The 24,329-nt window shown below is 38.1% G+C and overlaps 1 protein-coding gene across 1 annotated transcript in view; it reads right to left on the bottom strand.

The window, feature by feature from the left end:
* The window catches only part of LOC118846702 (protein hinderin-like), a 291,103-nt gene that overhangs the window by 119,487 nt on the left and 147,287 nt on the right, over positions 1–24,329 (bottom strand). The window contains exons 2-3 of the mRNA XM_036755471.1: positions 18,884–19,557; positions 13,498–13,605 (exon numbers count right to left, since the gene is read on the bottom strand). Of these exons, the coding sequence (XP_036611366.1) occupies positions 13,498–13,605; positions 18,884–19,302 (527 nt within the window). The 5' untranslated portion in view covers positions 19,303–19,557. The remainder of the gene's footprint in view (positions 1–13,497; positions 13,606–18,883; positions 19,558–24,329) is intronic.

Genomic DNA, 24,329 nt, shown 5'->3' with positions numbered 1-24,329 from the left:
TCTAAATCTACAGTCTATGATCCCGTGTAACTCCTAATGACTATGGTCCCATGACTCCTTCCATGTTCTCAATCTGTTCTGTGTTCTAGGATTCTCTTTAGCTCTGACTTATGTTCTAATGAAGAGACTGTGCAAGATGATGTTCTCTAGCTCCAAATCTCTGCTCCACCCCTCTCATTTGATCTTCGAAACAACCCAGTGAGGCTGTTAAGTATACATAGAAGCATTACTGTTCCTATTTAACTGATAAGGGATGTATGTAAGTGGGGAACTGGTTTATCCAAGGAGGCCACAGAAAGTTAGTGGAAGAACCAGGGACACTGAAGAGGGATTTCTTTATTTAGGTACAGAATAGAATATTCTATCAAAGGCACGCAAGGTCCCTTCCAAATCTATGATTCTGTGGTCCTATGAAAGAAGTGCTAAACTTGCTCATTGTTACTGGAGCATGGTCATCTGGCACTAGAATCTCTTCTAGACTACATTCTTTGTAGAATGGAGTTTGTTTTAAGTTGAGCATGACTTGGATTTCATCTATGGGATTTATCTAATGAAATATCAAAAGTATATTAGTGTAGTGTCATTTTTAAGGTTGTCTTTTCCCACAGACATGACTACGTACATTGAGGTTTATTTATACCTCTCATACAATTTACCATGTGTAACTTTGTATTATGGATATTTCTATCTATGTGCACGTGATGTCTCTATTCAAAATTATAAACTCCACAAAGTTAGGGACTATTAACTAAACTTTTTTATCACAGTGTTCTGCAAAGAGTAGGGATTTAAAAGGTTTGTTGAATTGAACTGAATGACAAGACTCTCATGGCAGCATTATAGTGAGGAGGAGGGAAGGGAGGAAAGAAGGGGATGGAGAAAGAACTAAGTACTTACATAGGGCCAACTATATGCCAAGCACTGTCCTAAGTGCTATCCTCACAATAACCCTGCAAGGAAGGTGCTCTTCTTCTCCCCATTTTACAGTTGAGGAAACTGAGACAAAGAAACATGAAGTATAGCCTAGGGTCACACAGTTGCTAAGTTTCGTAGGGCAGATTTGAAATCAGATCAAGGTGACTAGCCTTAGCTCTTTATCCACCTCACCATCTAGCTGCCTAGTGAGACTTTAATAAGAACTCAATAAGCAAACAGATTCTTTGAATGGACTGATAAGTCTAGACCAGATAGACTAGGAACTGCCTACTTTGAAGATTAATCTTATACCTCGGATAAGATTCCTAAATGCCTTGTGGGATGGGTAAAGACGAAGGATTACTATTTAGCTAAAAAAAAGACCAGAGTCTCTATTATAAGCTGTTCTCCAAGATACCACTCCTTTTGGCTTGGCAAGAATGAGAGAAAGTAAGTTGTGTACTGATCCAACCATTCTCTAGAGCAGTTTGGAACTATGCCCAAAGGGCTATAAAACCATACATTTCCTTTCCCCTAGCAATACCACTCCCAGGTCTGTATCCCAAAAGAGATAAAAAACAAAAAGGAAAAGGACCTATATGTACAAAAATATTTATAGCAACTCTTTCTTGAGGGTAAAGAAGGGGTAAAGAATTAGAAGTTGAGGGGAAACCCATCAATTGGGGAATGGCTGAACAAGTAGTGGTATGTGATTATGATGGAATACTACTGTGCTATAAGAAATGATGAGCAGGATGCTCTCAGAAAAACCTGGAAAGACTTGCATGAGCTGATGCAAAGTAAAATGTGCTGTGTACAAAGTAACAGCAATATTGTAAGATGATCAGCTGTGAATGACTTAGCTATTTTCAGCAATACAATGATTCAAACAATTCTGAAAAATGTATGATGAAACATGCTATCCATCCCCAGAGAAAGAACTGATGGTCTCTGAATACAGATTGAAGCATACTTTTTAAAATTTTCTTTATTTTTCTTGAGGTTTTTTTGTCTATGTTTTCTTTTACAACATGACTATTATGGATATGTTTTGCATGACTACACTTGTATAACCTATATCGAATTGCTTACCTTCTCAATAAGGGGGATTGGGGAGGAAAGAAGGGAGAGAATTTAGAACTCAAAGTTTTAAAAATGAATGTTAAAAATTATTTTTACATGTAACTGGGGAAAAATTAAATACTAAATAAAAGCTTAAAAAAGGAATGGGAGAAAGCACTCTATGGCTAACCACAGTTCCTGTGCTGGGCAAAACAAGGAGAGTTTATTTAGGTTTGGGGGGAAAACACCCTAAATTTCCAGCTGGCATAAAAATGTGCTGTGCTAAAATACCTACTGTGTTGTGTTTGCAAAGGAAAAAGACAAGGTTGTATGACCAACCCTGGAGAGGGCAGAAACAGAGGACCAGAGGCTGCAGCACTCACGGACCACACCAGGTTGATCCAAATGCCTGGGGGACTCTTATATGACTAAATGCTATGGTAGCACCAAATACTGTGTGAGCAGTGAGAACAGTCCCTCAGTTACTCAGAGCATTGATAAAGTACATAGAGGTGACAAAGTATGACCCTACAAACCTCAGGAAATCAATGCACCAAGATCAAAAGAGGGGTTAAGTCAGTTCATGCAGATTTCACTGAAGATGCTTGGGTCAAGACCAGCATGAAGTATGGATGATAGAATTCAGTTTAGGGATGTATTCTAAACACTTGTATCATTCTAAAGGCATCACAACTGTTGCGTAATGATGTTAAAACACAGAGGAAGAGTCACAGGCAACAGAAAATGTCTTCAAAAAAACTTAGAAAAGGTTTTCTATAAGGGATAGCTTTTAGAGGTGAGCAGCTAGGTCACACACTGGATAGAGAACAGGGCCTGGAGTCATGAAGACTCATCTTCCTGAGTTCAAATTTGACCTTAGACACTTACTAGCTGTGTGACCCTGGACAAGTCACTTAGCCCTGTTTGCCTCAGTTCTTCATCTGTAAAATGAAGCTGGAGAAGGAAATGGCAAACTACTCCAGTATTTTTGCCAAGAAAACCTCAAATGGGGTCACAAAAAGTCAGACAAGACTGAAAAACAACTCAACAACAATTAATGACTCCAACAACAGGTCAGGAAGGCTTACAAAGAACAGTCTGGAGATTGGAAGGCATTTCTGAAAGGGACTCACAGAATACTTAGTAAAGTCTCCAGATGCAACCAAAGAAACTTCTAAAATGAAGACAGGAGAGTGGTTCAAACCCAGTACTAAATCAGCTCAAAGTACTGTAAATGTATATTGGATCTTCATAGAAATGAAAGATTATACTTTCTCTAAAATTAGGGCAACCACTAAAGGAAAGTTAACCCGAACAATAACTTTAGCTAAACTTCAGGTCACATGCATTTAACATAATGAGCTGAAGAAGATGAAAAGGCCATTCATAATGGAATTCATTGAATTAGGAATGCCATGCTTAGCTGCCTTATAACATATAATTAATGATCCCATAAAAACGCAGCAGTATGAACTCTCCCTGCTGCCCAAAGAACCACTTTTTCTGCTAGTAGAGTAAGAGTGCAGTTCTTCCACAAATCCTGCCCTGTGGGGAGCTGCCGGGCCTGCCCCAACTCTTCTCTGTGGATGCCACTTGCTTCCTCCATGATGTACTGTCACTCGGACCATTACTTGCTTGGTCTGTGGTGCTTGGTAATCGCAGTTGGCTCTGCTGGAGGGCCATTTCCTCCTCAACAGCTCTGTCTAATACCCCACACCTTCCTAGAGATTATTCATAATCTCCTTTAAAACCCTTCTCCTTTTATATTTCTTTGTTGTGTTAACGAAGATCAACTGTCTGAAGATCCATCTTGTTTCATACCATACCCAGCCACCTGGTACAACAAAGAAAGTTCTCTTTCCATCAAACAGCCTGATCCTTATGAAGCCCCTGTGCTCAGATTCAAGGTTAAAGGATTAAGGCTTGAAGGCACCGAGTTCCAAAGGAGAGTACACCAAATAGCAAATGCAACACAGAAATCAATCCTTTTCACTGCAGGAGCAGTGTGAAAAACAAATCAGTTGAGCTCAATCTAAAATTTTCTCTGTGGGACTCTTGCAAATTAGCACTGTAACAGATGTAATGGCCAGTTCTCTGGAGACAGGCACCCACCCACAGCAAACCACCATAAGTCATCACAGCTATAGTATGCTTTCAGATATTTTTTGAAAAAAAGGCAGGGTCAGAAACACAGACATCTCTTCCCACTTCACTTCCAAATGAGTATACTGTCACCCTTCCTGTACAGGTGTATCTCATGTATGTCTCTCTATATAAAAGAATCCATTAGTTTTCCAAAATGTGTGTGTGTGTGTGTGTAAAAGGGAGAAAGGGCACTGAATATATGTGACTGTGACCTGAAGCAGTAAGAGGTGAAGAAGTTTAACTTTTGAAATTTTATTCACAACAGTCTTTCTAACTCTCAATCAACTTTTCATCTGGCCTAGTAGCAAAAGAAGTGGTGCTATCACTATTAAAAATAAAATCTTTCAAAACATCTGACTTTTTCTACCTTTCATAGAACCTTTAGTATGCTTGAAAAAGACCAAAAAATTGATTTAAATAGGCACCACACTTAACCCTGCCTTCCTACAGTCCTGTGAAGCACATTCACAGAGTCACAGAAAGGTCCTACCTGTCAATATTGTAAAGAAACTTTCCTATAAAGTGCTTTCTCTATTGCATTCATCTTGCTCCAGTTTGTGAGGAATCTCTCCTTCTTCAGAGGAATACATAATTGAAATGAGGAGTATTTATGTGTGTACATATTAAAAAGAATCTACATGTATGGCTCATTTAAACTTCTAAAAGAAAATGAGATGGGTAGCGCCTCACACAATTTTAGAAAAGAAAATAGAAGACTTATAGATGCTTTATCAAGTAAGCCTTCAGTGTCCAAAGAAAGAGTTTAACATACGGTATATATGATATACTCATTATTACCAATTCTAATTTTGGGGTCCATGCCTGACATCAGTTAGGGACAGTGGGAAATTCCTGACCATTTCACATATGCTCACTGGAGCAGTGGAGAGAGCAATGGGTTTGGAGTCAGAAAGAGCTGAGTTCAAATTTGGCTTCAGACACCTACTAGCTATGTGACCCTGGGAAAATCACTTAAACTCTGCTTGCCTCAGTTTCTTCAACTCTAATATGGAGATAATAACAGCATTTACCTCACAGGGTTGTTGTGAAGGTGAAATGAAGTAACATTTGTAAAAGTGCTTAGCACAGGGGCAATTAGGTGGTGCAGTGGATACAGTAGTAAGCCTGGAGTCAGGAAGACTCATCTTCCTGAATTCAAATCTCCCTTCAGACACTAACTAGCTGTGTGACCATGTTCCTCATGTGTAAAATAAGCTGTCAGGAAATGGCAAACCACTTCAGTATCTTTGCCAAGAAAACCCCCAAAATGGGGTCATAAAGAGTTGGACAGGACTTCCGGGGGCGGAGCCAAGATGGCAGTGGGAAAGCAGGGACTAGCGTGAGCTCCCCGCCGAGTCCCTCCAAAAACCTATAAAAAATGGCTCTGAACCAATTCTAGAACTGCAGAACCCACAAAAGAGCAGCCCAGGACAGCCTCAATGGTCTGTGGGTGAGGTCTATCCCACATGGAGCTGGGAGCTGGGAGCTGGGAGCTGGAAGCTGGGAGCTGGGAGCTGGGAGCTGGGAGTGGAGCAGAGCAGAGCCCAGCGTGAGCGGCTCGGACCAACCAGACCAGGAGCCGGCCGGGGCAGGCCCTAGAGCCCTGAATCAGTGAACTGCAGCAGTTACCAGACTTCTCAACCCACAAACACCAAAGACAGTGGAGAAGGTTAGTGGGAAAAGCTGCGGGAGCGGAAGGAGTTCTCAGTTCGGCCACTGGCCCCGGGGCAGCAGAGTTGGGGCAGCTACAGGGCTGTTGCTTCCGGCCCCAGGCCAACCTGGTGGGAGGAATTAAGTGGTGGATCAGAGCAGGAGTGCACAGCCTGCTGAAGATCTAAGCCCAGTCCGGGTTGGGGGTTCTTGGGGAAGGAGGAGTGCTGGTGTGGCAGAGCTGGTGCATCCTCCCCCAAACATGGAACATAGAACTCTTTAGTCTACAAGCAGTCACACCCCACTGAAAAACTCAAGGGTCAAGTTAGTTGGTTGGGAATAAGGCCAGGCAGTGAAAACACACCCAGATTCAGTCTCAGACTTTGGATTCTTTCTTTGGTGACAAAGAAGACCAAAACATACAGCCAGAACAAGTCAACAAAGTCAAACAGCTTACACCAAAAGCCTCCAAGAAGAACATGAACTGGTCCCAGGCCATAGAAGAGCTCAAAAAGGATTTGGAAAAGCAAGTTAGAGAAGTAGAGGAAAAATTGGGAAGAGAAATGAGAAGGATGCGAGAAAACCATGAAAAACAAGTCAATGACTTGCTAAAGGAGACCCAAAAAAATACTGAAAAATACACTGAAGAAAACAACACCTGAAAAATTGACTAACTCAAATGGCAAAAGAGCTCCAAAAAGCCAATGAGGAGAAGAATGCCTTGAAAGGCAGAATTAGCCAAATGGAAAAGGAGGTCCAACGGACCACTGAAGAAAATACTACCTTAAAAATTAGATTGGAGCAAGTGGAAGCTAGTGACTTTATGAGAAATCAAGAGATTATAAAACAGAACCAAAGGAATGAAGAAATGGAAGACAATGTGAAATATCTCATTGGAAAAACCACTGACCTGGAAAATAGATCCAGGAGAGATAATTTAAAAATTATTGGACTACCTGAAAGCCAGGATCAAAAAAAGAGCCTAGATATCATCTTTCAAGAAATTATCAAGGAGAACTGCCCTGATATTCTAGAGCCACAGGGCAAAATAGAAATTGAAAGAATCCACTGATCCCCTCTTCAAATAGATCCCAAAAAGAAATCTCCTAGGAATATTGTTGGCAAATTCCAGAGCTCCCAGATCAAGGAGAAAATACTGCAAGCAGCCAGAAAGAAACAATTTGAGTATTGTGGAAACCCAATCAGAATAACCCAAGATCTGGCAGCTTCTACATTAAGAGATCGAAGGGCTTGGAATACGATATTCCAGAGGTCAGTGGAGCTAGGATTAAAACCTAGAATCACCTACCCAACAAAACTGAGTATCATGCTCCAAGGCAAAATATGGACTTTCAATAAAATAGAGGACTTTCAAGCTTTCTCAGTGAAAAGACCAGAGCTGAATAGAAAATTTGACTTTCAAACACAAGAATCAAGAGAAGCATGAAAAGGTAAACAAGAAAGAGAAATCATAAGGGACTTACCAAAGTTGAACTGTTTTGTTTACATTCCTACATGGAAAGATGATGTGTATGATTCATGAGACCTCAATATCATAGTAGCTGAAAGGAATATGCATATATATATATATATATGCTTATGTATATGTATATATGTGAATGTGTATGTATGTATATATTTATGTGTATATATAGAGAGAGAGAGAGTGGACACAGGGTGAGTTGAAGATGAAGGGAAGATATCTAAAAGAAATAAAATCAAATTAAGGGATGAGAGAGGAATATATTGAGAGAGGGAGATAGGGAGAGATAGAATGGGGTGGATTATCTCGCATAAAGGTGGCAAGAGGAAGCAGTTCTGTGGGAGGAGGGGAGAGGGCAGGTGAGGGGGGAATGAGTGAATCTTGCTCTCATCAAATTTGGCCTGAGGAGGGAATACCATACATACTCAACGGGGTATCTTACCCCACAGGAAAGAAGAGGGAAGAAGATAAAAAAGGGGGGATGACAGAGGGGAGGACAGATGGGGGTAGAGGTAATCAAAAACAAACACTTTTGAAAGGGGACAGGGTCAAGGGAGAAAATTCAATAAAGGGTGATGGGTTGGGAAGGAGCAAAATATAGTTAGTCTTTCACAACATGAGTATTGTGGAAGGGTTATACATGATGATACACATGTGGCCTATGTTTTATTGCTTGACTTCTTAGGGAGGGTGGGTGGGAAGGGAAGAGGGGAGAGAATTTGGAACTCAAAGTTTTAAAAACAGATGTTGAAAAACAAAAAAAAAAGTTTTTGCATGCAACTAGAAAATAAGATACACAGGCAATGGGGTGTAGAAATTTATCTTGCCCTACAAGAAAGGAAGGGAAAAGGGAATGGCAGGGGGAGTGGGGTGACAGAAGGGAGGGCTGAATGGGGAACAGGGCAACCAGAATATATGTCATCTTGGAGTCGGGGGGAAGGTAGAAATGGGGAGAAAATTTGCAATTTAAACTCTTGTGAAAATCAATGCTGAAAACTAAATATGTTAAATAAATAAATTTAAAAAAATAAAAATAAATAAAAATAAATTAAAAAAATTGAAGGAATGCCTATCAATTGGGCAATAGCTGAACAATTGTGGCATATAATTGTGATGGAATTCTATTGTGCTATAAGAAAGGAGGAGCCGGATGGTTTCAAGAAAAAAGAGAAACTGGAAGGTTCTATTTGAACTGCTGCAAAGCAAAGTGTGCAAAACCAGGACATCATTATACACAGTAACAGCAATATCATAATGATCAATGGTGAAAGACTTAGTTACTCTGATCAATACGATGATCCAAGACAATGCCAAAGGACTCATGATGAAAAGTGCTGTACATTTCCACGGAGAGAACTGATGAACTCTGAGTGCAAAATGAAGTATGTTGTTCTCAAAAAAATAAAAAAGAGTTGGACAGGACTGAATAAGGACTGAACAACAATTAGCACAGGGCCTGGCAGGTAGTGGGGACTCTATAAATGCTTATTCCTTCCCTCTCACTCTTGGAACTTGCCTTTTAGTATTCTTATCTCAGAAGGGGAAACTGCTAGATAGCTCCCTGTCCAGGATGTTCCTTGACACACAGACTCATACTTTGACACAAACCAGTACAATTCAGAGTACAAAAAAAATAGTTTCCCTCTCCTAGTCCCTCCCAAATAAACTTAAATTTTGCAATGCTCTTGTTAAAAATAAATCTGAGAATGAGGTTATCTAAACAACCAGACTCAAGTAGTAATGAAGCTCTAGATTCCCCAACTCCACTAATATTGTTGGCTGGGAAGAAAGTTACTTTTATAGAATACTTAAAATATACTCATGATGAGAATCACTATTATTTTTTTCCATTTATAAGTAGCAGATGAAGCAAAATGTTTTTACAATTTATTTGGTCTTTTTTATTTAATCATTGGATACTGTCAACATTCTGTAGGAAAGTGCTTTTATTTTTTATGGATAGTGTTTTCCTCACCAAATATCTAAAATGCTAATCTGAGACTTCCTTTTGGGTATGTGATATTCAGATAATTCAGCATCCACATTCCCTGATGATTTTTTAATTGCCATTTGACTGACTAAATCGTTACTTAATAAACTTCTGGTCTGTACACATGGAATGAAAAAAAAAATCTGTAGCTAAAGCATGTAGAAAGAATGTCATTCGTGGAGAGATGGTATACTTTAAAACTATCTAACAGGAAGAAAATTCTATCCTCAGTCCCTTACTCAATAAATTCTAGTGGCTCTCTATCACCTGCAGGAACAAATATAAACACTGGTTAATTTAAAGCCCTTTATAACCTGATCTCCACCTACCTTTCCAGACTTCTTACACTTTATTACTCCCCACTCCCACCCAAGAAACAAGTACTCTTTCACCAATGAAATTAGTCTTTTTGCTGAATCTAGAACAAGACGCACCACCTCCTGACTGAGAATTTTTACCGGCTGTCCTCTCTGCTTGGAAAGCTCTCCCTTCTTATTCTTGCCTCCTCATCTCCCTCCTCACTTCCCTGACATTCTTCAAATCCCAGCTAAAATCCCACCTTTTATAGGAAGCGTTTCCCAATCCCTCATAATTTTTCTATCTTCCCTCTGCTGATTATTTCCAATTGTTCCTGTATATATCTTTGTTATTGGGTACATTAATTATAGGAAAGAATGATACTTTAAGGTGGACTAGGACTTGCTGTCAAACAGTCAAAGAGGAGAAGTGACCTCTAAGAAGGAAGGCCAATCGATTGGGTGGTTCACAGTTTAATCAACTCCCACCATTGTATAAAATATCTTGCTTTCATAAGTGTACAAGTTCCAATTTTAGTTGTTCTTTTTATGAGAAAGTGTTTTTTCACTCACTGGGGAGTGTTTTCTATTGCCTCCAGGATCAAATAAAATCCTGTTTTGGCTTTTCATAACCAGGACCCTTCCTACCTTTCTAGTCTCTTACACTTTACATCCCTTCACTACTCTGTCATTCAGTGATGCTGGCCTCCTAGCTGTTCTAGCATACAGCATTCCATCACCTAACTGAGAAGTTTTCACTGGCTCTCTTAAATTCCTGAAACTCTTTCCCTCCTCATCTCTGCCTCTTAGCTTCCCTGGCTTCAAAGATTTCCTTAAATCTCAGCTAAAAGTCTATCTTTTGCAGGAAACTTTTCCCGGTCCCCTTAATCTTATTGCTTTTCTTCTCAGACAAACTCCCGTACATATCTTGTTTGTCCATCGTGTTTGCATATTGACTCTCCTATTAGAGTGTTCCTTGAGAGAAGGAACTATTTTTTGTTTGTTTGTTTGTTTGTTTTTTGGTATCCCTCGCACTCAGCCCAGTGCTTGGCACAGAGAAGGCCCTTAATAAATGTTACTTGATGGACTTAGTTTTTGTTGGAGTCATGCTTTTACTATTATAGTTGCTCTCTCCACAGATGGATATCACGGTGCCTTCACTGTTTATTGCATGCTGGTAAGATTCCCATGGAGGGTTTTTGTAACCCTACCAGCCCATAAGCAATGAATATATGCAATGGTTCCAGGCATTAAGTTCTAAGGTTCTAGAAGAAATTATTGGAAAGGAAACATGGAGATGGTAGGTTGTACTCTTTTCTATATTGTAATTCTGTCATAAAAGATGGAAAATGCCACTTTATATCCAGCCCTTAGGAATTTGTTTCTATTGTTGAAGAGATATCGCCTGTCAGACTCAGGAGTTTCTCTTCTACTCTTTACCAAAAACAAAGCCATAATTAATATCTGGAAGTCTTCAATTCAATTTTATGATGTCACTGAAGGTTTCTAAAGAACTGAACAGGTTGTGAAGGAGACAAAGTTGATTCAAACTGGTGTTAATTAGGCAAGACGTTAAGGAAATTTTGAAAGAAACTGAGGGGGAATGCTTTGAAAAGTCAGTAAAGGGCAGTAAAGGGCAAAAAGAATTCTCATGGTTCCTCCAGCCTGTCAGACTGTTATATCTATGGGTAAAAGAGAAAGAAAAAAATGCAGTAAGATTTCCCTCACCCATGTGGGGAATGGAGCAGTAAAAGCTGGATTAACACCTGGATTAACAAAGGCAGAAATGTCAATCATATTACATGGCCTACAAGACACATAAATGGACACATAAATGTGGAGGCATGCAGCACTGACCAAATACTGTACCCAATGTTCCATAAGTGATTCTGAAACACTTTAGAGCCTTTTTAAAGGCTTAAAATTGGGCAGACTGTCAGGGACAAATCAGAGAAAACAACTTATAATTTGTGTAAAAAGGGTCATCTTTGGCTGGCTAGAAAAAAAAAGGAAGGCTTGATGCCCTAACAGAGCTGCCTCTGGCTTTTTAAGTCACTACCTCATCTCAGACAACAATTACCTTCCAATAGTTTGGCCCAGCTGTGCCCTTCTATTTGCTCCTGTTTGTCATTAAGCGCTTGTGTAGTATTTGTTCTCATTCTATAGCATTTATGCAGGAAGCCAGCGATGCAAGCTCCCTAGCCTGTGATTCTTCCCACAGATAATAGAGAATAAATTGCAATTAGATTTTGGTAATTGTATATAATTAACTCAAAATGAGCTGTTAATTATAAAAAAATATGTTTTCAGTTCCTGATTATATCATTTATTTTAGTTCCAAATTCTTAATGCCTCACTTGAGTAAGTTTAATATTTTAAATACACTGAGTATTTTTTAATACTAAGATAATTTAAATTTCCAGATAAACAAAATTCAGTTTAAAATTAAGTTTCATCTTGGGAGTTCCTCTGGCAAACTCAAACAGCTTGGAAGGTAAAAAGAGGGTCATTTCCACAACAATTCTTGATTGTATTTTCCAAAACCACCAGCACTTGGTATTTAAACAATTCTACCAAGTTCTTTAATAAAAGATTCAGACTGTTTAGGGCTGTACAGTATTCCCTTTTGTCCCATCTGTAGCTCTCTCTGGGATATCTAAGACAACACCATTTCTACAGCCAACTGTATAAAGGAGACAAATGGACTTGTCACCTTCACCTTTTCTAGACTTACATTAGATTAAATAATTTAAGCAGCCTTGAATGAGTAGCCTTAGTGAAAAGAAGACAGAAGATGGGAAACACATTTCCCAATGGTTGTCTGCCAGACTTTGGAAGTACCTGACAGAGTGTCTTAAACTGCTATGATGCAGATTAACTTTGAAAAAGCATCATGGTCTATCCAGGGCATATTAAACAACAACAACAACAACTTTGCATCTTAATCTGTCAGGAATTTGAAACCTGTATACAATTTTACCTTATTTGGCTTAGGGGCATAAATATTCAGCAGACACACCTAAATCTTTTTGGGCAATTCCATGTGTTGCAGACTTGTCTGGTATTGTCCAAGGTCTTACTTGTTTATCTGGCTCAGATAAAGAAAGGGTCATCAAGCTTTGAGAGGTAAGAAAAGAAAGTGATTCCATTTATCTATAGCATAGCAGCTAAAAAATGGTCAGTCTGACAGAAGTGACGTTGTCAATTTCAAAGCACAAGAGGAGAATAGAAAGAACAAAGATCTTCAGCCTTAAAGGCTCTACTGTCTCATGGAACAGTGTTCATACATATCACTTCTTGGCCAGTGTCAAGTAACAGTAGTAGCACCTTTGGACAACAGGCACGTGCCCAAACATTTTTATATGCATGTATATTTGATAACTATATCTCAAATGTTCAAATCACTTATTAACTGCCCCTTTTTGATAACCTCAGCTTTATTACTGTAAACATTTCTCGTCTAGAATATCTGGGCTTTTATCAGCTGATGTGAGAAAGGGCTTCCTGCTAACATTCCTCTCTTAAGAGTTCCTCATAAGTAATGGCTCTGCAGCCAAACTAAAGATTCATCACATAGGTAATACTATACAATCTTTCCTCTTGGGAACTGAGAAGTGGGTTCTTTTATATAAGACTGCAGATCCATAAAAAAGTAGACTTAGCTTTTTGAAGTCCAAGAGAAAAATAATGATATTCAACTACTTGATGTGTTATTAAGACATTTTCTACATAGTAAAAGCATATATGACTGGGAATCTTTCTTAGCAGTAGAAAAGGACTCCAAACTATTAGTGGGTTGGTTTAAAAATAAATCGATGCCAATTTATGAAATGCACAGTAAAAGAGAACATGCAAGCAAATAAAAACAATGATTTTGGGGGGAAAGCAAAAACAAAATTCTTGGTTAATGAGATAGATGGAGTGAAGGGAGCATTCCTGCATCCTCCTGGGATTACCTTACTCCTGTGCCAATTCCATTCAATGAAATATTTGGTTCTTGGGTTTTACCGAGTGCTTCATCAATGGCAGTATCTCTTGAATTAAAACCAGCCTGGCTTTTTAACCTGGAAAGATGGATATAGTGAGTTCCTAAACCTGTGGATACTGAGGAGTTAGAAACTCTTAGAAGGTTATACTCTGATTCTGGGTTATAAGAAATTAATCTCTATCATGTTAGATAAATTAATCTCTATCACATTAGATACAAAATATATCATAGATTCACATGCGCGTGCACGCGCGCACACACACACACACACGCACGCACACACAATGCTGGCCTTTATGTCCAAGAAAAGGGCATGGGGGAACATCCCTGAAAAACTGAACTATGAATAATCTCAGAGGACATAAAGTCTAGTCTCTAGAAACTCAAGGCTTCATAGACACAGAGTGCTGTGGTTTATGTTAGCAACAATAAGGAAGAAAATATCAGAAATGCCTTAGAAGGAAGAGGAGAAGATAGTTAATAATAAAAAATACTTAACATTTATATAGTACTTTTAGGTTTCCCAAGTATTTCATAGATATTATTTCATTTGATCCAACAACTTTGTGAAGTAAGTGCTATTATTATACTTGTTTTATAGATAAGGAAACTGAGGCTGAGAGAAAGTAAGTGACTTCTTCAGGGTCAAAAATTTAGTACACGTCTCAGGCAGAATCTGGAGTCTGATCTATTATATGTTAGGTATTGAGGAAAAGGGATGGAGTGGATGCTAACTGCATGCTTGAGACACTCTCCTGGACAACACTGAGCAAATTTCATTGACACTGAAAACTTTGGCAGGAATCTACTAATTGTCAATAAAATGCAGCTGAATAGGCTAAGGTCATAATGAGAAAAGGTGGGAATCATGACATAAACAGGTGAAAATTTACTCAGGAGCCTTGCAGCAGCTGATGCCTCGGGGTGCTGTTGTGACACTGCATACATACCCTGTCCCCTGCTTGGCTCTAGACAACAAAGTGCCAGGAGGATGGCTACTCAGGGCAATGGCTGAGGGAGTCCTGTTCCCAGCTTCTACCACACAAATACCCATGTCCAGCAAGAGCCTTAGCTCCATAGTTGCTCTATAACTCCATGACTTGGTCACTTTTTCACTTGGCCCCGTAAAGGGAAAGAATTGCTCTCATTGAACAACCATCAGACTGAAGCACTAGGTTTACCCTCACCACAAATTCTAATTCTTTACTCATGTTTCCTATTTGCAGGTCAATCTCTAATAATAATGATAATAATAACAATAATTTACATACAGCACTTTAAGATTTGCCAAGTATTTTATACATGTTAATTCATTTGACCCTCACAATAATCCTGTGAGATAGGTATTATTATTATCTCCATTTTATAGATGAGGAAACTGAGGTAAACAAGAGGTTAAGCGACTTTTCCAGGGTCACAACTAGCAGGTTTCTGAAGTAGGAAAAGAATTCTGACTCCAAATTCTGTGCTCTATCCACTGTCCCACCAACACTTGAGCAACATTAGTAAGACTATGTCCTCATGCTCAAAAATAAGCATGGGAAATAATGGGCACCTGTGTCCCCTTGAGATCTCTGTGGCTGCTCCCTCTAGTTTGGGCATACTTTATCTTCTGTTCATAATGAGTAATTGCCTCACATTTTTACCAAAAGATTTGTCTATGAGAACAACAGAATCCAGTGGAAACAGTGTTGGATTGGGAAGCAGACGGTCTGGTTCCAATCCTGAATCCACTACTCACTGCCCTGCGACCTTGGGAAAAACACTTAAAATTCTCTGAGCCTTTGCTTCCTCACCTGTGAAATAAAGAGACTGGTTTAATGACTTCTAACATCTCTTCTAACCAAATCTATGATCTCTTTGGTCCTATGAATTACCAACAAGGAAAACAATTGTTTTAATGATAAGACTAATCACAGCATTTCTCTAGCACCCACTATATGCACTGCTAAGGGCTTTACAAATATTTCATTTGATTCTTACGACACAGGGAGATAGATGCTATTATTATACCCATCTTACAGATGGGAAACTAAGGCAAATAGAGGTTAAGTGCCTTGTCCAAGGTCACTCAGCTCTTCCCAACTCCAGGCCCAGCACTCTTTCCACTGAACTGCCTCTAAGCTGCCTCTTATGAGGACTGAGGTTTTGCTTTCATCAAATATGAAGAGCAGTGGGATTTTTGCAATGACCTGAATAGAGTAGACAATGCTTTATTTCCATCAGTGACTAGTAATAGCTATAAATGTACTGAGTCAAGGGGGAGAAGGTGAAAGGGATCAAAGAATATCTCTACTTATCAGTTATTGGGTAAAAGGAAATCTTCTTGAAAAGAATGAAAGAAGTGCTTTAAAAAGAAATCAAAAAAGAAAAATAGAAGAGAAATATAGGAATCCTAACTGTGTCAGGAGGCTGGAAGGTAGAAGAATATGACCAAAAAAAAGGAAGGAGAGAAAGACCTCTGAACATTTAAAGTCATACAATAGATATGAGACTTCTCGTAGAGGATGTAGCTGGACCCTTTAAGGAAAAATCAGCTTCTTGTGTTCAAAGAAATGACACAAATCTACAGGTTTCATCAGAAGAAAAATCACTGAATTAATGATTGAATGGTAAGAGGAAGAAAAGACTATCAACAATGGTTGTCAATTTCTTGGTAAGGGGTACCAAAGAAGCCATTTGTTGATCTGGCACAAATAGGAAGGTCGTTGGGCATGAACCTCATATAACATGGTTATAACATGGAAAGTCTCTCAAAACTTGTTAAATCTAAAAACTACCATGACTCCTGGTGATTAATACAGGGACCAACGGCACTGCTGGAAGCAACTGAAAAAACACAGTCAAGAATAATGAAGTCCTGGACAAGAAATGAAATACCACACGTGCTATTTTTATCACTGTGGTCCAATTGAAGACTGAGGCTTCAGAAGAAAAAGGTAGATTCAGGAAGTAACCATCTGTTTAAGAAGATAGTGTCTGAGAATACCATTTAGATGTCTAAATTATAGTTTAAAATATAGGAATGCAGGCCTTTAGGGATAGAGTATAATGAGAGATGGGAAATGTAGATTTAATCTAGCGCCACATGGAAATATCAGACTAAACAGACCAGTTACAAAAGTTGATTTGCAAAAGAGCTGATTATTTTATTATTAAACACAAACTTATTACATAATTATTATCATTATTAAAAGGACAGTTATTGATCATACAAAAATAGGAAGTAGTGATAACAAAAAATCAACAAGATTCATCCAGAAGATGAAATGTCAGACTAATTTTATATCCTTTTTAGACAAGGAAATGGGGAAAATGCTGGTGATATTATTTACATAGGTTTTAGCAAAGCGTTTGTCAAAGTCTATCATGTTATTCTCATGGAAAGGACCGGCAATTTGAACTTCCTAAATGGACAGATGCAAAAAATTAATTGCTCAATACTAGCTTGGAAGGAGTTCTCTAGTAGTGTGCCCAATGGAACTTTTGGCTGTTTAAACACCCTCATGCTGTTTAGTATTTTCACTAATGCCTTGGGCAAAAGCAGAGGTAGTTTTCTTAACAAATTTTCAGTAGACCCAAAGCTGGGAAGGATAGCTAATATACTGTATGACAAAGTAATATTCTAAAAAGATCTCAAAAAGTCAACTCTAATGAGATGAAATTTATTTAATAGAGAAATTGTAAATGTTTAGATTTGGGTTAAAAAATCAACTTTTGGGAAACCAAATACTTTGGGAGTTGAGGTATAGAAAGAGAATCTTAAAATGCTGGTCAAAAGCCATTAGTGTAAGGATAATTAACACTTAAGAAAATTATTATTGTTATTTAGTGGTTTTTCAGTCGAATCTGACTCTTCATGACCCATTTGGGGTTTTCCTGGCAAAGATGCAGGAATGGTTGACCACTTCCTTCTTTAGCTCATTTTACAGATGAAGAAACTGTGGCAAACAGGGTTAACTGATTTGCCCAGGGTCATACACAGTTAGGAAGTACCTGAGGCCAGATTTTAACTCAGTCTTCCTGATTCCTAGCCCAGTGCTCTATCCACTGCATCACCTAGCTGCCCCACTTAAGAAAACAGCACAGTTTTTTTTTAAAAAAGTGCATCTGAACATGAAATGAATATCTGAAGTGGGATTGAAAGTCATATCCTTAATGAAGACCAGAGGAAAAAAAAATTCCAAAAAGGTTTCCTTGGCAGGGAGCTTGTTAAAGCAGGGATAGTAACAAACAGAGTGGAGTCTGAATGTGGAAGATATTGACAAATTTCATTGAATAATTGGATGTATCTTATGACTAGGTAAATCCAACTTTATGAAGTTTTTACAAAGTATTCTACAGGACATAGTTTTATATTTCTTCATTTTTAAATTTATTTATATATTTCTTATATTTAGATATTATTAATTATATTAATTATTTTATTATTAAATTATTATAATTATATATAGATTATATATAAAAATTATATATTGTAATTATATAAATTATTAAGAATTATATTATATATTCTTATATTTCTTCCTGAATGTAAATACTCTTCCTGAATCACAAGCTTCTACTTATAACCTTATATTCTTTGTTTCTTCCAAGCAATATATTCTCTATTCCACTCCTGGCTCCATATTCTCAACCACACTTTCAATTCTATGCCTTGACTCAGGTTATTCTCTTTGTCTGGTATGCTTTTTCTTCATCTGTTAAATTCTTACCCATCCTTTAAAATCCAGATCAAATGTCAAAGACCCTTCAGAAATCCATCCTGATCCCCCTGGTTCTTAAAAATTCTACCACTCAAACCTTACATTGCACTTTTTTTCTAACTCTCCAATAAACTTTTCATAGAATATCATATATTTCAGCTACATTGAATTGGTATCTAATCTTCCACCTAGACCATAAGCTCCTCAAAGGCTCATCTTGCTCATACATTGTATCTACTCCAGCCCCTAGTGCAGTGGTCTGAATAAAGTAGGTGCTTAATAAATGCTTTATTGTATTGTATTGCTTTGTGGCTCCAAACAGCAAAGGCTCTTCTGCTATAACAGCATCATTTCCTAAGTATCAGACAGTATTAGTGTCTACCAAGAGTTACACTGTGCGGCTAGGCAGCTGATTAATTTAAGCAAGTACTGAAGAAGGCAAGATAACCTTTAAAATCTTCTAAAGAGGATGGGAGTTTACTCAGTAGTAACAGTCATCATGCAGGTCCAACAATGCCAGCTCCTCAAGGGAGTTACTTGTCTACACAATTGTTACAGGAACAGATTTATCCTGCCACATATTCTTCAGTGTACAGGGACTAGTGAGAAGAACAGAATGAGAAGAATAACTTTGACAACAGGACTCACCGACTATAATCCAGCCGGGACTGGTGGAGCTGCTGCTGTTTCGCCTGAAGTTTTGTTTCCTGTTGGGCTAGCAGATGCTGCAGGCGCTCCTTTTCAATCTCGAGCTCCATTTTCTGCAGAAGAAGCTGATTCCTCCTCTCTACCGACATCTGCTTTTTGTTATCCATTTCCTCGAGCTCCAATGTCACTGGCGCACATGGCATTGGTGTCCGGGAAAGCTCACAATAATTGCATGATTCCTGATGATGCATCCTGGGATGCCGTCTGGCCATTCTTGCCTGATGGTTCCCATGTACATGATCTTCATTTTCAGGATGACTGTGAACACAGCAATGACCACGCAGGTAAGGCTGGGAGTGTGAAAATTCCTGAAGTCTCATTTCATCTGGTGAGGCTCTCTCTGTTGGAATTGAGCCCATCAGCTTTGTTCCTGGGGACCTGTGGTTACATATTCTTGCCTCTGTTTGTTCCCTATTCAGACCATCCTGGGGAAGATGAAGGGCAGCTATCCTGGGAGAATAATTCCTGAATTGCAAATTTTTTTCCAAAGCTGAGCTCTGGTTTGCAAATTTAGACTCATTCTTGTTTTGATAGGTTTGTGAACTTGTGAGGTTCCTATAGGGACCATTCTGTTCCTGTTGTGGAGAACTGGGAGAATCCTTCCTAATGGGCACCTGAAAGGAAATAAAAGATTGTGTTCCAATTAAAGATCTAACAAAGTAATTTTTTTCTCTAGAAAGTAATGAAACAATCTGCTCCATCAAAGCTGCTTTGAATCAGTCTTCTGACTCATGATGATGGCATTCATATACCTGAGAAGATACATTCCATAGTCAGGGCCACAAAGCTTACTGAGCAACATGCATTTCAGTATTTCTCACCAATGATGATAAAAATAAGACAAGAATTTGCAGACAGCAACTTTAATATAAACAGTATCATTGGAGTTGTGAATAGTCTAAGGTTATATAAAAATCAACTTGGAGAGTGGAAGAAACATTAAATATTAATGTCTTAAAATGCTTAATTTTCAATACGGAACCAAGAAATCCATTCACCTGCTATAAATACCTTTAGATTGGCCATTACACAGCATGAGATTTGATGTAAACCATTTCATCTTGCACTGAGTGGGATATTATTTAACGCTGAAAATTTGATGAGAAATTTTCAAAATATCTTTGTAGAACACAGATAAAAATGGCCTCTTTCCATAAAATAGGGTTCTTTGCCGAAAGCTATCATTTAAATACAAAACAAGTTTAAATTCAGCCATAAATGGAAGTGATTTTTCAATTAAGCTGGGCAAGTTATTATATTCTTATAAAATTTAGGCAGAACACAAGCAGCTATGATTTAAACCTGTTGGGCCAATAGAAAGGGAACTTGCATCGCACTCTCTTTATGGCTCTTCTGTTAGGGACATCAAAGCCTTGAGTCCATCAGGGAACATTCTTCCTCACCCTAGGAAGAGTGAGCTTAGGCTGACTTGTTTCAACAGATAAATGCCTCCTTGTACCCTCAGAACATTGGGCCTATTGAAGATGTTTCAGAAAGAAAATACACCTTGGCTTAGTCCTCAGGCAAAAATACATTTGATTTAATGCCAATGCTAATGGTAATACAAAGAATTATTTATTATTTCTCATGAATGTAGACACAGTCATATAATATAATAGGAAAAAAGATGAATGTAAAACAGTTTTCTTAAACTCTCAGTTTAAGTTTTGTTTGACCAGGTATATATAATTTGGAAAAGGTATCATCTACCTGGTGTTAGTCAGATTTCCCTAACTGTAGACCTCTACCGCATGTAAACTTCCCCTCAACTTAACCTATACACATGGAAAGGGACAAAAGTGTTTTTAAAGAAGAGTTGTAAGTCAATTTCCTGCTTTTAATCCTGTCCTAGGAATGTAATGGCAGGAAAATAAGAGGAAAACATTAAACAGACTTCAACAAAAAGGAATAACTAAAGAATATTTCAAAGCTTTTTCTCCTATGCTAACTCTTTTCTATTCCTCTAGGCCTGTCCTTACATCAGCTTTTTTATTAATTCTTTTTCTTTTCCTGTTGCCATTTTTCCTTATTTAATCTAGAAACAACTCCTCCTCATCCCTTAAAACTTCTGTCTCCACTTAACCTGTCATCCTCTTTCTTCACTGAAGAAGAGGTACATTTTCTTCTTACAAGAGTTAATCCTTCTACTAGGACCCTTGATTTCATCCTGATCCTCAACTTTTTCTAGAACCTTATTAAATCAATCTTCATTTCTCTCATTATTTTAATCACTCCATATCCATTGTTCTTCTTCCTTCATCTTACATGTCACCCTTATTATAAACAACAGGAACTATAACAATCTTCAATTACTCCCACAATAGCTTGAGCTTCTGGCCCATCTCTCCCTTCCTTTTCACTGACAAATGTCTTGAAAGGGTAATTATACAGAGAGACAAGAGGAGGAGTAAGGTGGTAAAATGGAAAGGGGACCAGATATGGAGTAAAAAATAAAAGTGAATTCAAATTCTGGCTCTGGCCCTTCCTTCTTATGTGGCCTGGGGCAACTTGTTTCTTCTTTCTCAGTTTCAGCTTTTGAGACAACTGGGGTATCTGAATGACTTTTAAGGTCCTTCTATCTCTAAAATTATGATTAGAAAGCATGAGGGACAATCTTTAGTATTCTTTCAAAAAATGTACATGTTTTAATACTAGAAAATTCCACTCTACATGGTTACATACTTATTTGCATTATGTCAAATCACATGCTTAGAGTCAAGGCTCAAAGCCTCAGGCATACAGTAATAAACAGGGATTAAAACGTTCAAATCTTGCCTAGGATGTAAAAAGCTCTGTCTGTACCTCATACCTTTATGTCCTTGTCACACACTCTTTAACCTCTTGTAGTGTGGCTCCTACCATGATCACTTTACCAGAAAACACCTTTCCAAGAGTCAATTATTCAATTCCATCCCATTCAAATCAAGAATCATTTATTAAGTGGGTACTATGTGAAATGCACTGTCCTAGGGCTAACGACACAAGGATAAAACAAAACAACAAGGACAACAGTTAACAGCTTTCAAGGATCTTGCATTCTACTGGGTGAATACAATCTGTAAATGGGTATGGAAATACAAAACAATTTCACTATGGATAAAGCTCTAACAACTACACGGATCAGAAAAGGCTTTCCTCTCCGAGGCTGCACCTCTGTTGAACCTTGAAGGAGGCTAGGGATTCTAAGAGGTGAAGAGGAAGAGGGAATGCACTGAACACATGGCAAGATAACCTTTGCAAAATAACCTTCCCAAGAGGGAAATGAAACGTACACTTTGGGAAATCTGACACAGCAAGTAGGTTAATTAGGCTAAAGTAAAGTGTACGAGGAAGTGTAATATGGATTAATTCTGGAAATGCAGGCTGGAGACAGACTGTCAAGAGCTATAAATGATATGCTGAGGAATTTATAGTTTATCCTAGAGGCAGCAAGGCATCATAGAAGATTCTTTGGCAAGGAACTGACATGGTCAGACCTGCTGGAGGAAAAAGGAATGTTTGACCTGGAGAAATGAAGATTCATGAGGGACACAGGATTTGAAGATAATGAATAATTATTTGATGGGTTATCATATGGAAGAAGGAGTATAGTTATTCTGTTTGGACAAGAAAGCAGAACTAAGAATAATTGCGGGTGGGGGTAGGGAAGGAGATGTTGCAAAGAAGTGAATTTAGGCTTGATGTCCTATTAATAATCAAAGAAGTCCAAACGTGGAATTGCCTTGAAAGCTCCCCTCTGATGAGTTCCCTTCTCCTTGGGTATCATCAAGAAGTTAGATGACATCAAAGAGATCAAAGAACAAGGCAAAGGATCCATCTATACAAACATATTATAACAGCTCTTTTCATGGTGGCAAAGAATTAGAAAATGATGAGGTGTTCATAAACAGGGGAATAGCTGAACAAGTTATAGTGGTATGGCTGGATCAAAGGGTATGCACAGTTTAACAGTCCTTTGGGCATAGTTCCAAATTGTTCTCCAGAATGGTTAGATCAGTTCATAACTCTACCACCAATGCACCAGTGTTCCAGTTTTCCCACATCTTTCTCCAACATTTATCATTTTTCTGTTTTGTCATGTTACCCAATCTGATAGGTGTGAGGTGGCACCTCAGAGTGGTTTTAATTTGCATTTCTCTAATCAATAGTGATTTAAAGCATTTTTCATATGACTATATTTTTAAATTCTTCATCCAAAAACTGCCTGTTCATATCCTTTGACCGTTTATCAACTGTGGAAAGACTTGTATTCTTATAGATTTGACTCAGTTCTCTATATATTTTAGAAATAAGGCCTTTATGAGAGACACTGGCTGCAAAAATTGTTTCCCAGCTTTCTGCTTACTTTCTAATCTTGGCTGCATTGGCCTTATGCAAAAACTTTTTAATGTACTGTAATCAAAATTATCTATTTTGCATTTTATAATGTTCTCTATCTCTTTTTGATCATAAATTCTTCTCTTCTCCAAAGATCTGACAGGTAAACTATTCCTTGGTCTCCTAATTTGCTTATAGTTTCATCCTTTATGTCTAAATCATGTACCTATTTTATATTGGTAAATGGTGTAAGATGTTGGTCTATGCTTAGCTTCTGCCACACCGTTTATCAGTTTTCCCAGCAGTTTTTGTCAAATAGTGAGTTCTTACCCCAGAATCTGGAGTCTTTGGGTTTATCAAACAGTAAATTACTATGGTCATTGACTACTGTATCTTGTGTACCTAACCTATTCCACTGATTCACCACTCTATTTCCTGGCCAGTACCAAGTAGTTTTGATGACTGCTGCTTTATAATACATTTTTAGATGTGGTACAGCTAAACCACCTTCCCTTGTATTTCTTTTCATTAATTCCCTTAATATTCTGGACCTTTTGTTCTTCAAATTAATTTTATTATTTTTTCTAGCTCTATAAAATAATTTTTGGTAGTTTGATTGGTATGGCACTGAATAAGTAAATTAATTTAGGTAAAATTGTCATTTTTATTATATTAGCTCAGCCTATAGACTCTCGACTTTTGCACTTTCATAGAATTCTTCTCCCGTTGGACTAGACACCTCACTATTTCTTGAACATATCCCATGTGTTTTTATCTCTGTGACTTTGTTTACATAGTTCCCTCTGTCTTGAATACTGTCCTCCCTTGCCTTTCTCCCTTTGATACATCAGTATCCAAATGTTGAACCCTATTGTACATAGCCACTTCCTCCATGAAACCATTCCTAACACATCCCCTCTTCCCCTGGCCTTGACTAATCTCATTCAGAACACTTGCAACAAACCTATTTTGTGTACACATTATAGTCTATTCTTATTATAATTAATGATCCAGATATCTTCTCTCCTCTACTTGTCAGCTCCTTGAGGGAAGGGAACATGTTTCATTT

Source organism: Trichosurus vulpecula, chromosome 1 (genome assembly GCF_011100635.1).
Source record: "Trichosurus vulpecula isolate mTriVul1 chromosome 1, mTriVul1.pri, whole genome shotgun sequence".
NCBI lineage: Eukaryota > Metazoa > Chordata > Mammalia > Diprotodontia > Phalangeridae > Trichosurus > Trichosurus vulpecula.
Note: the sequence above shows the minus strand (reverse complement) of the source record. Positions and strands in the feature narration are given on the sequence as shown.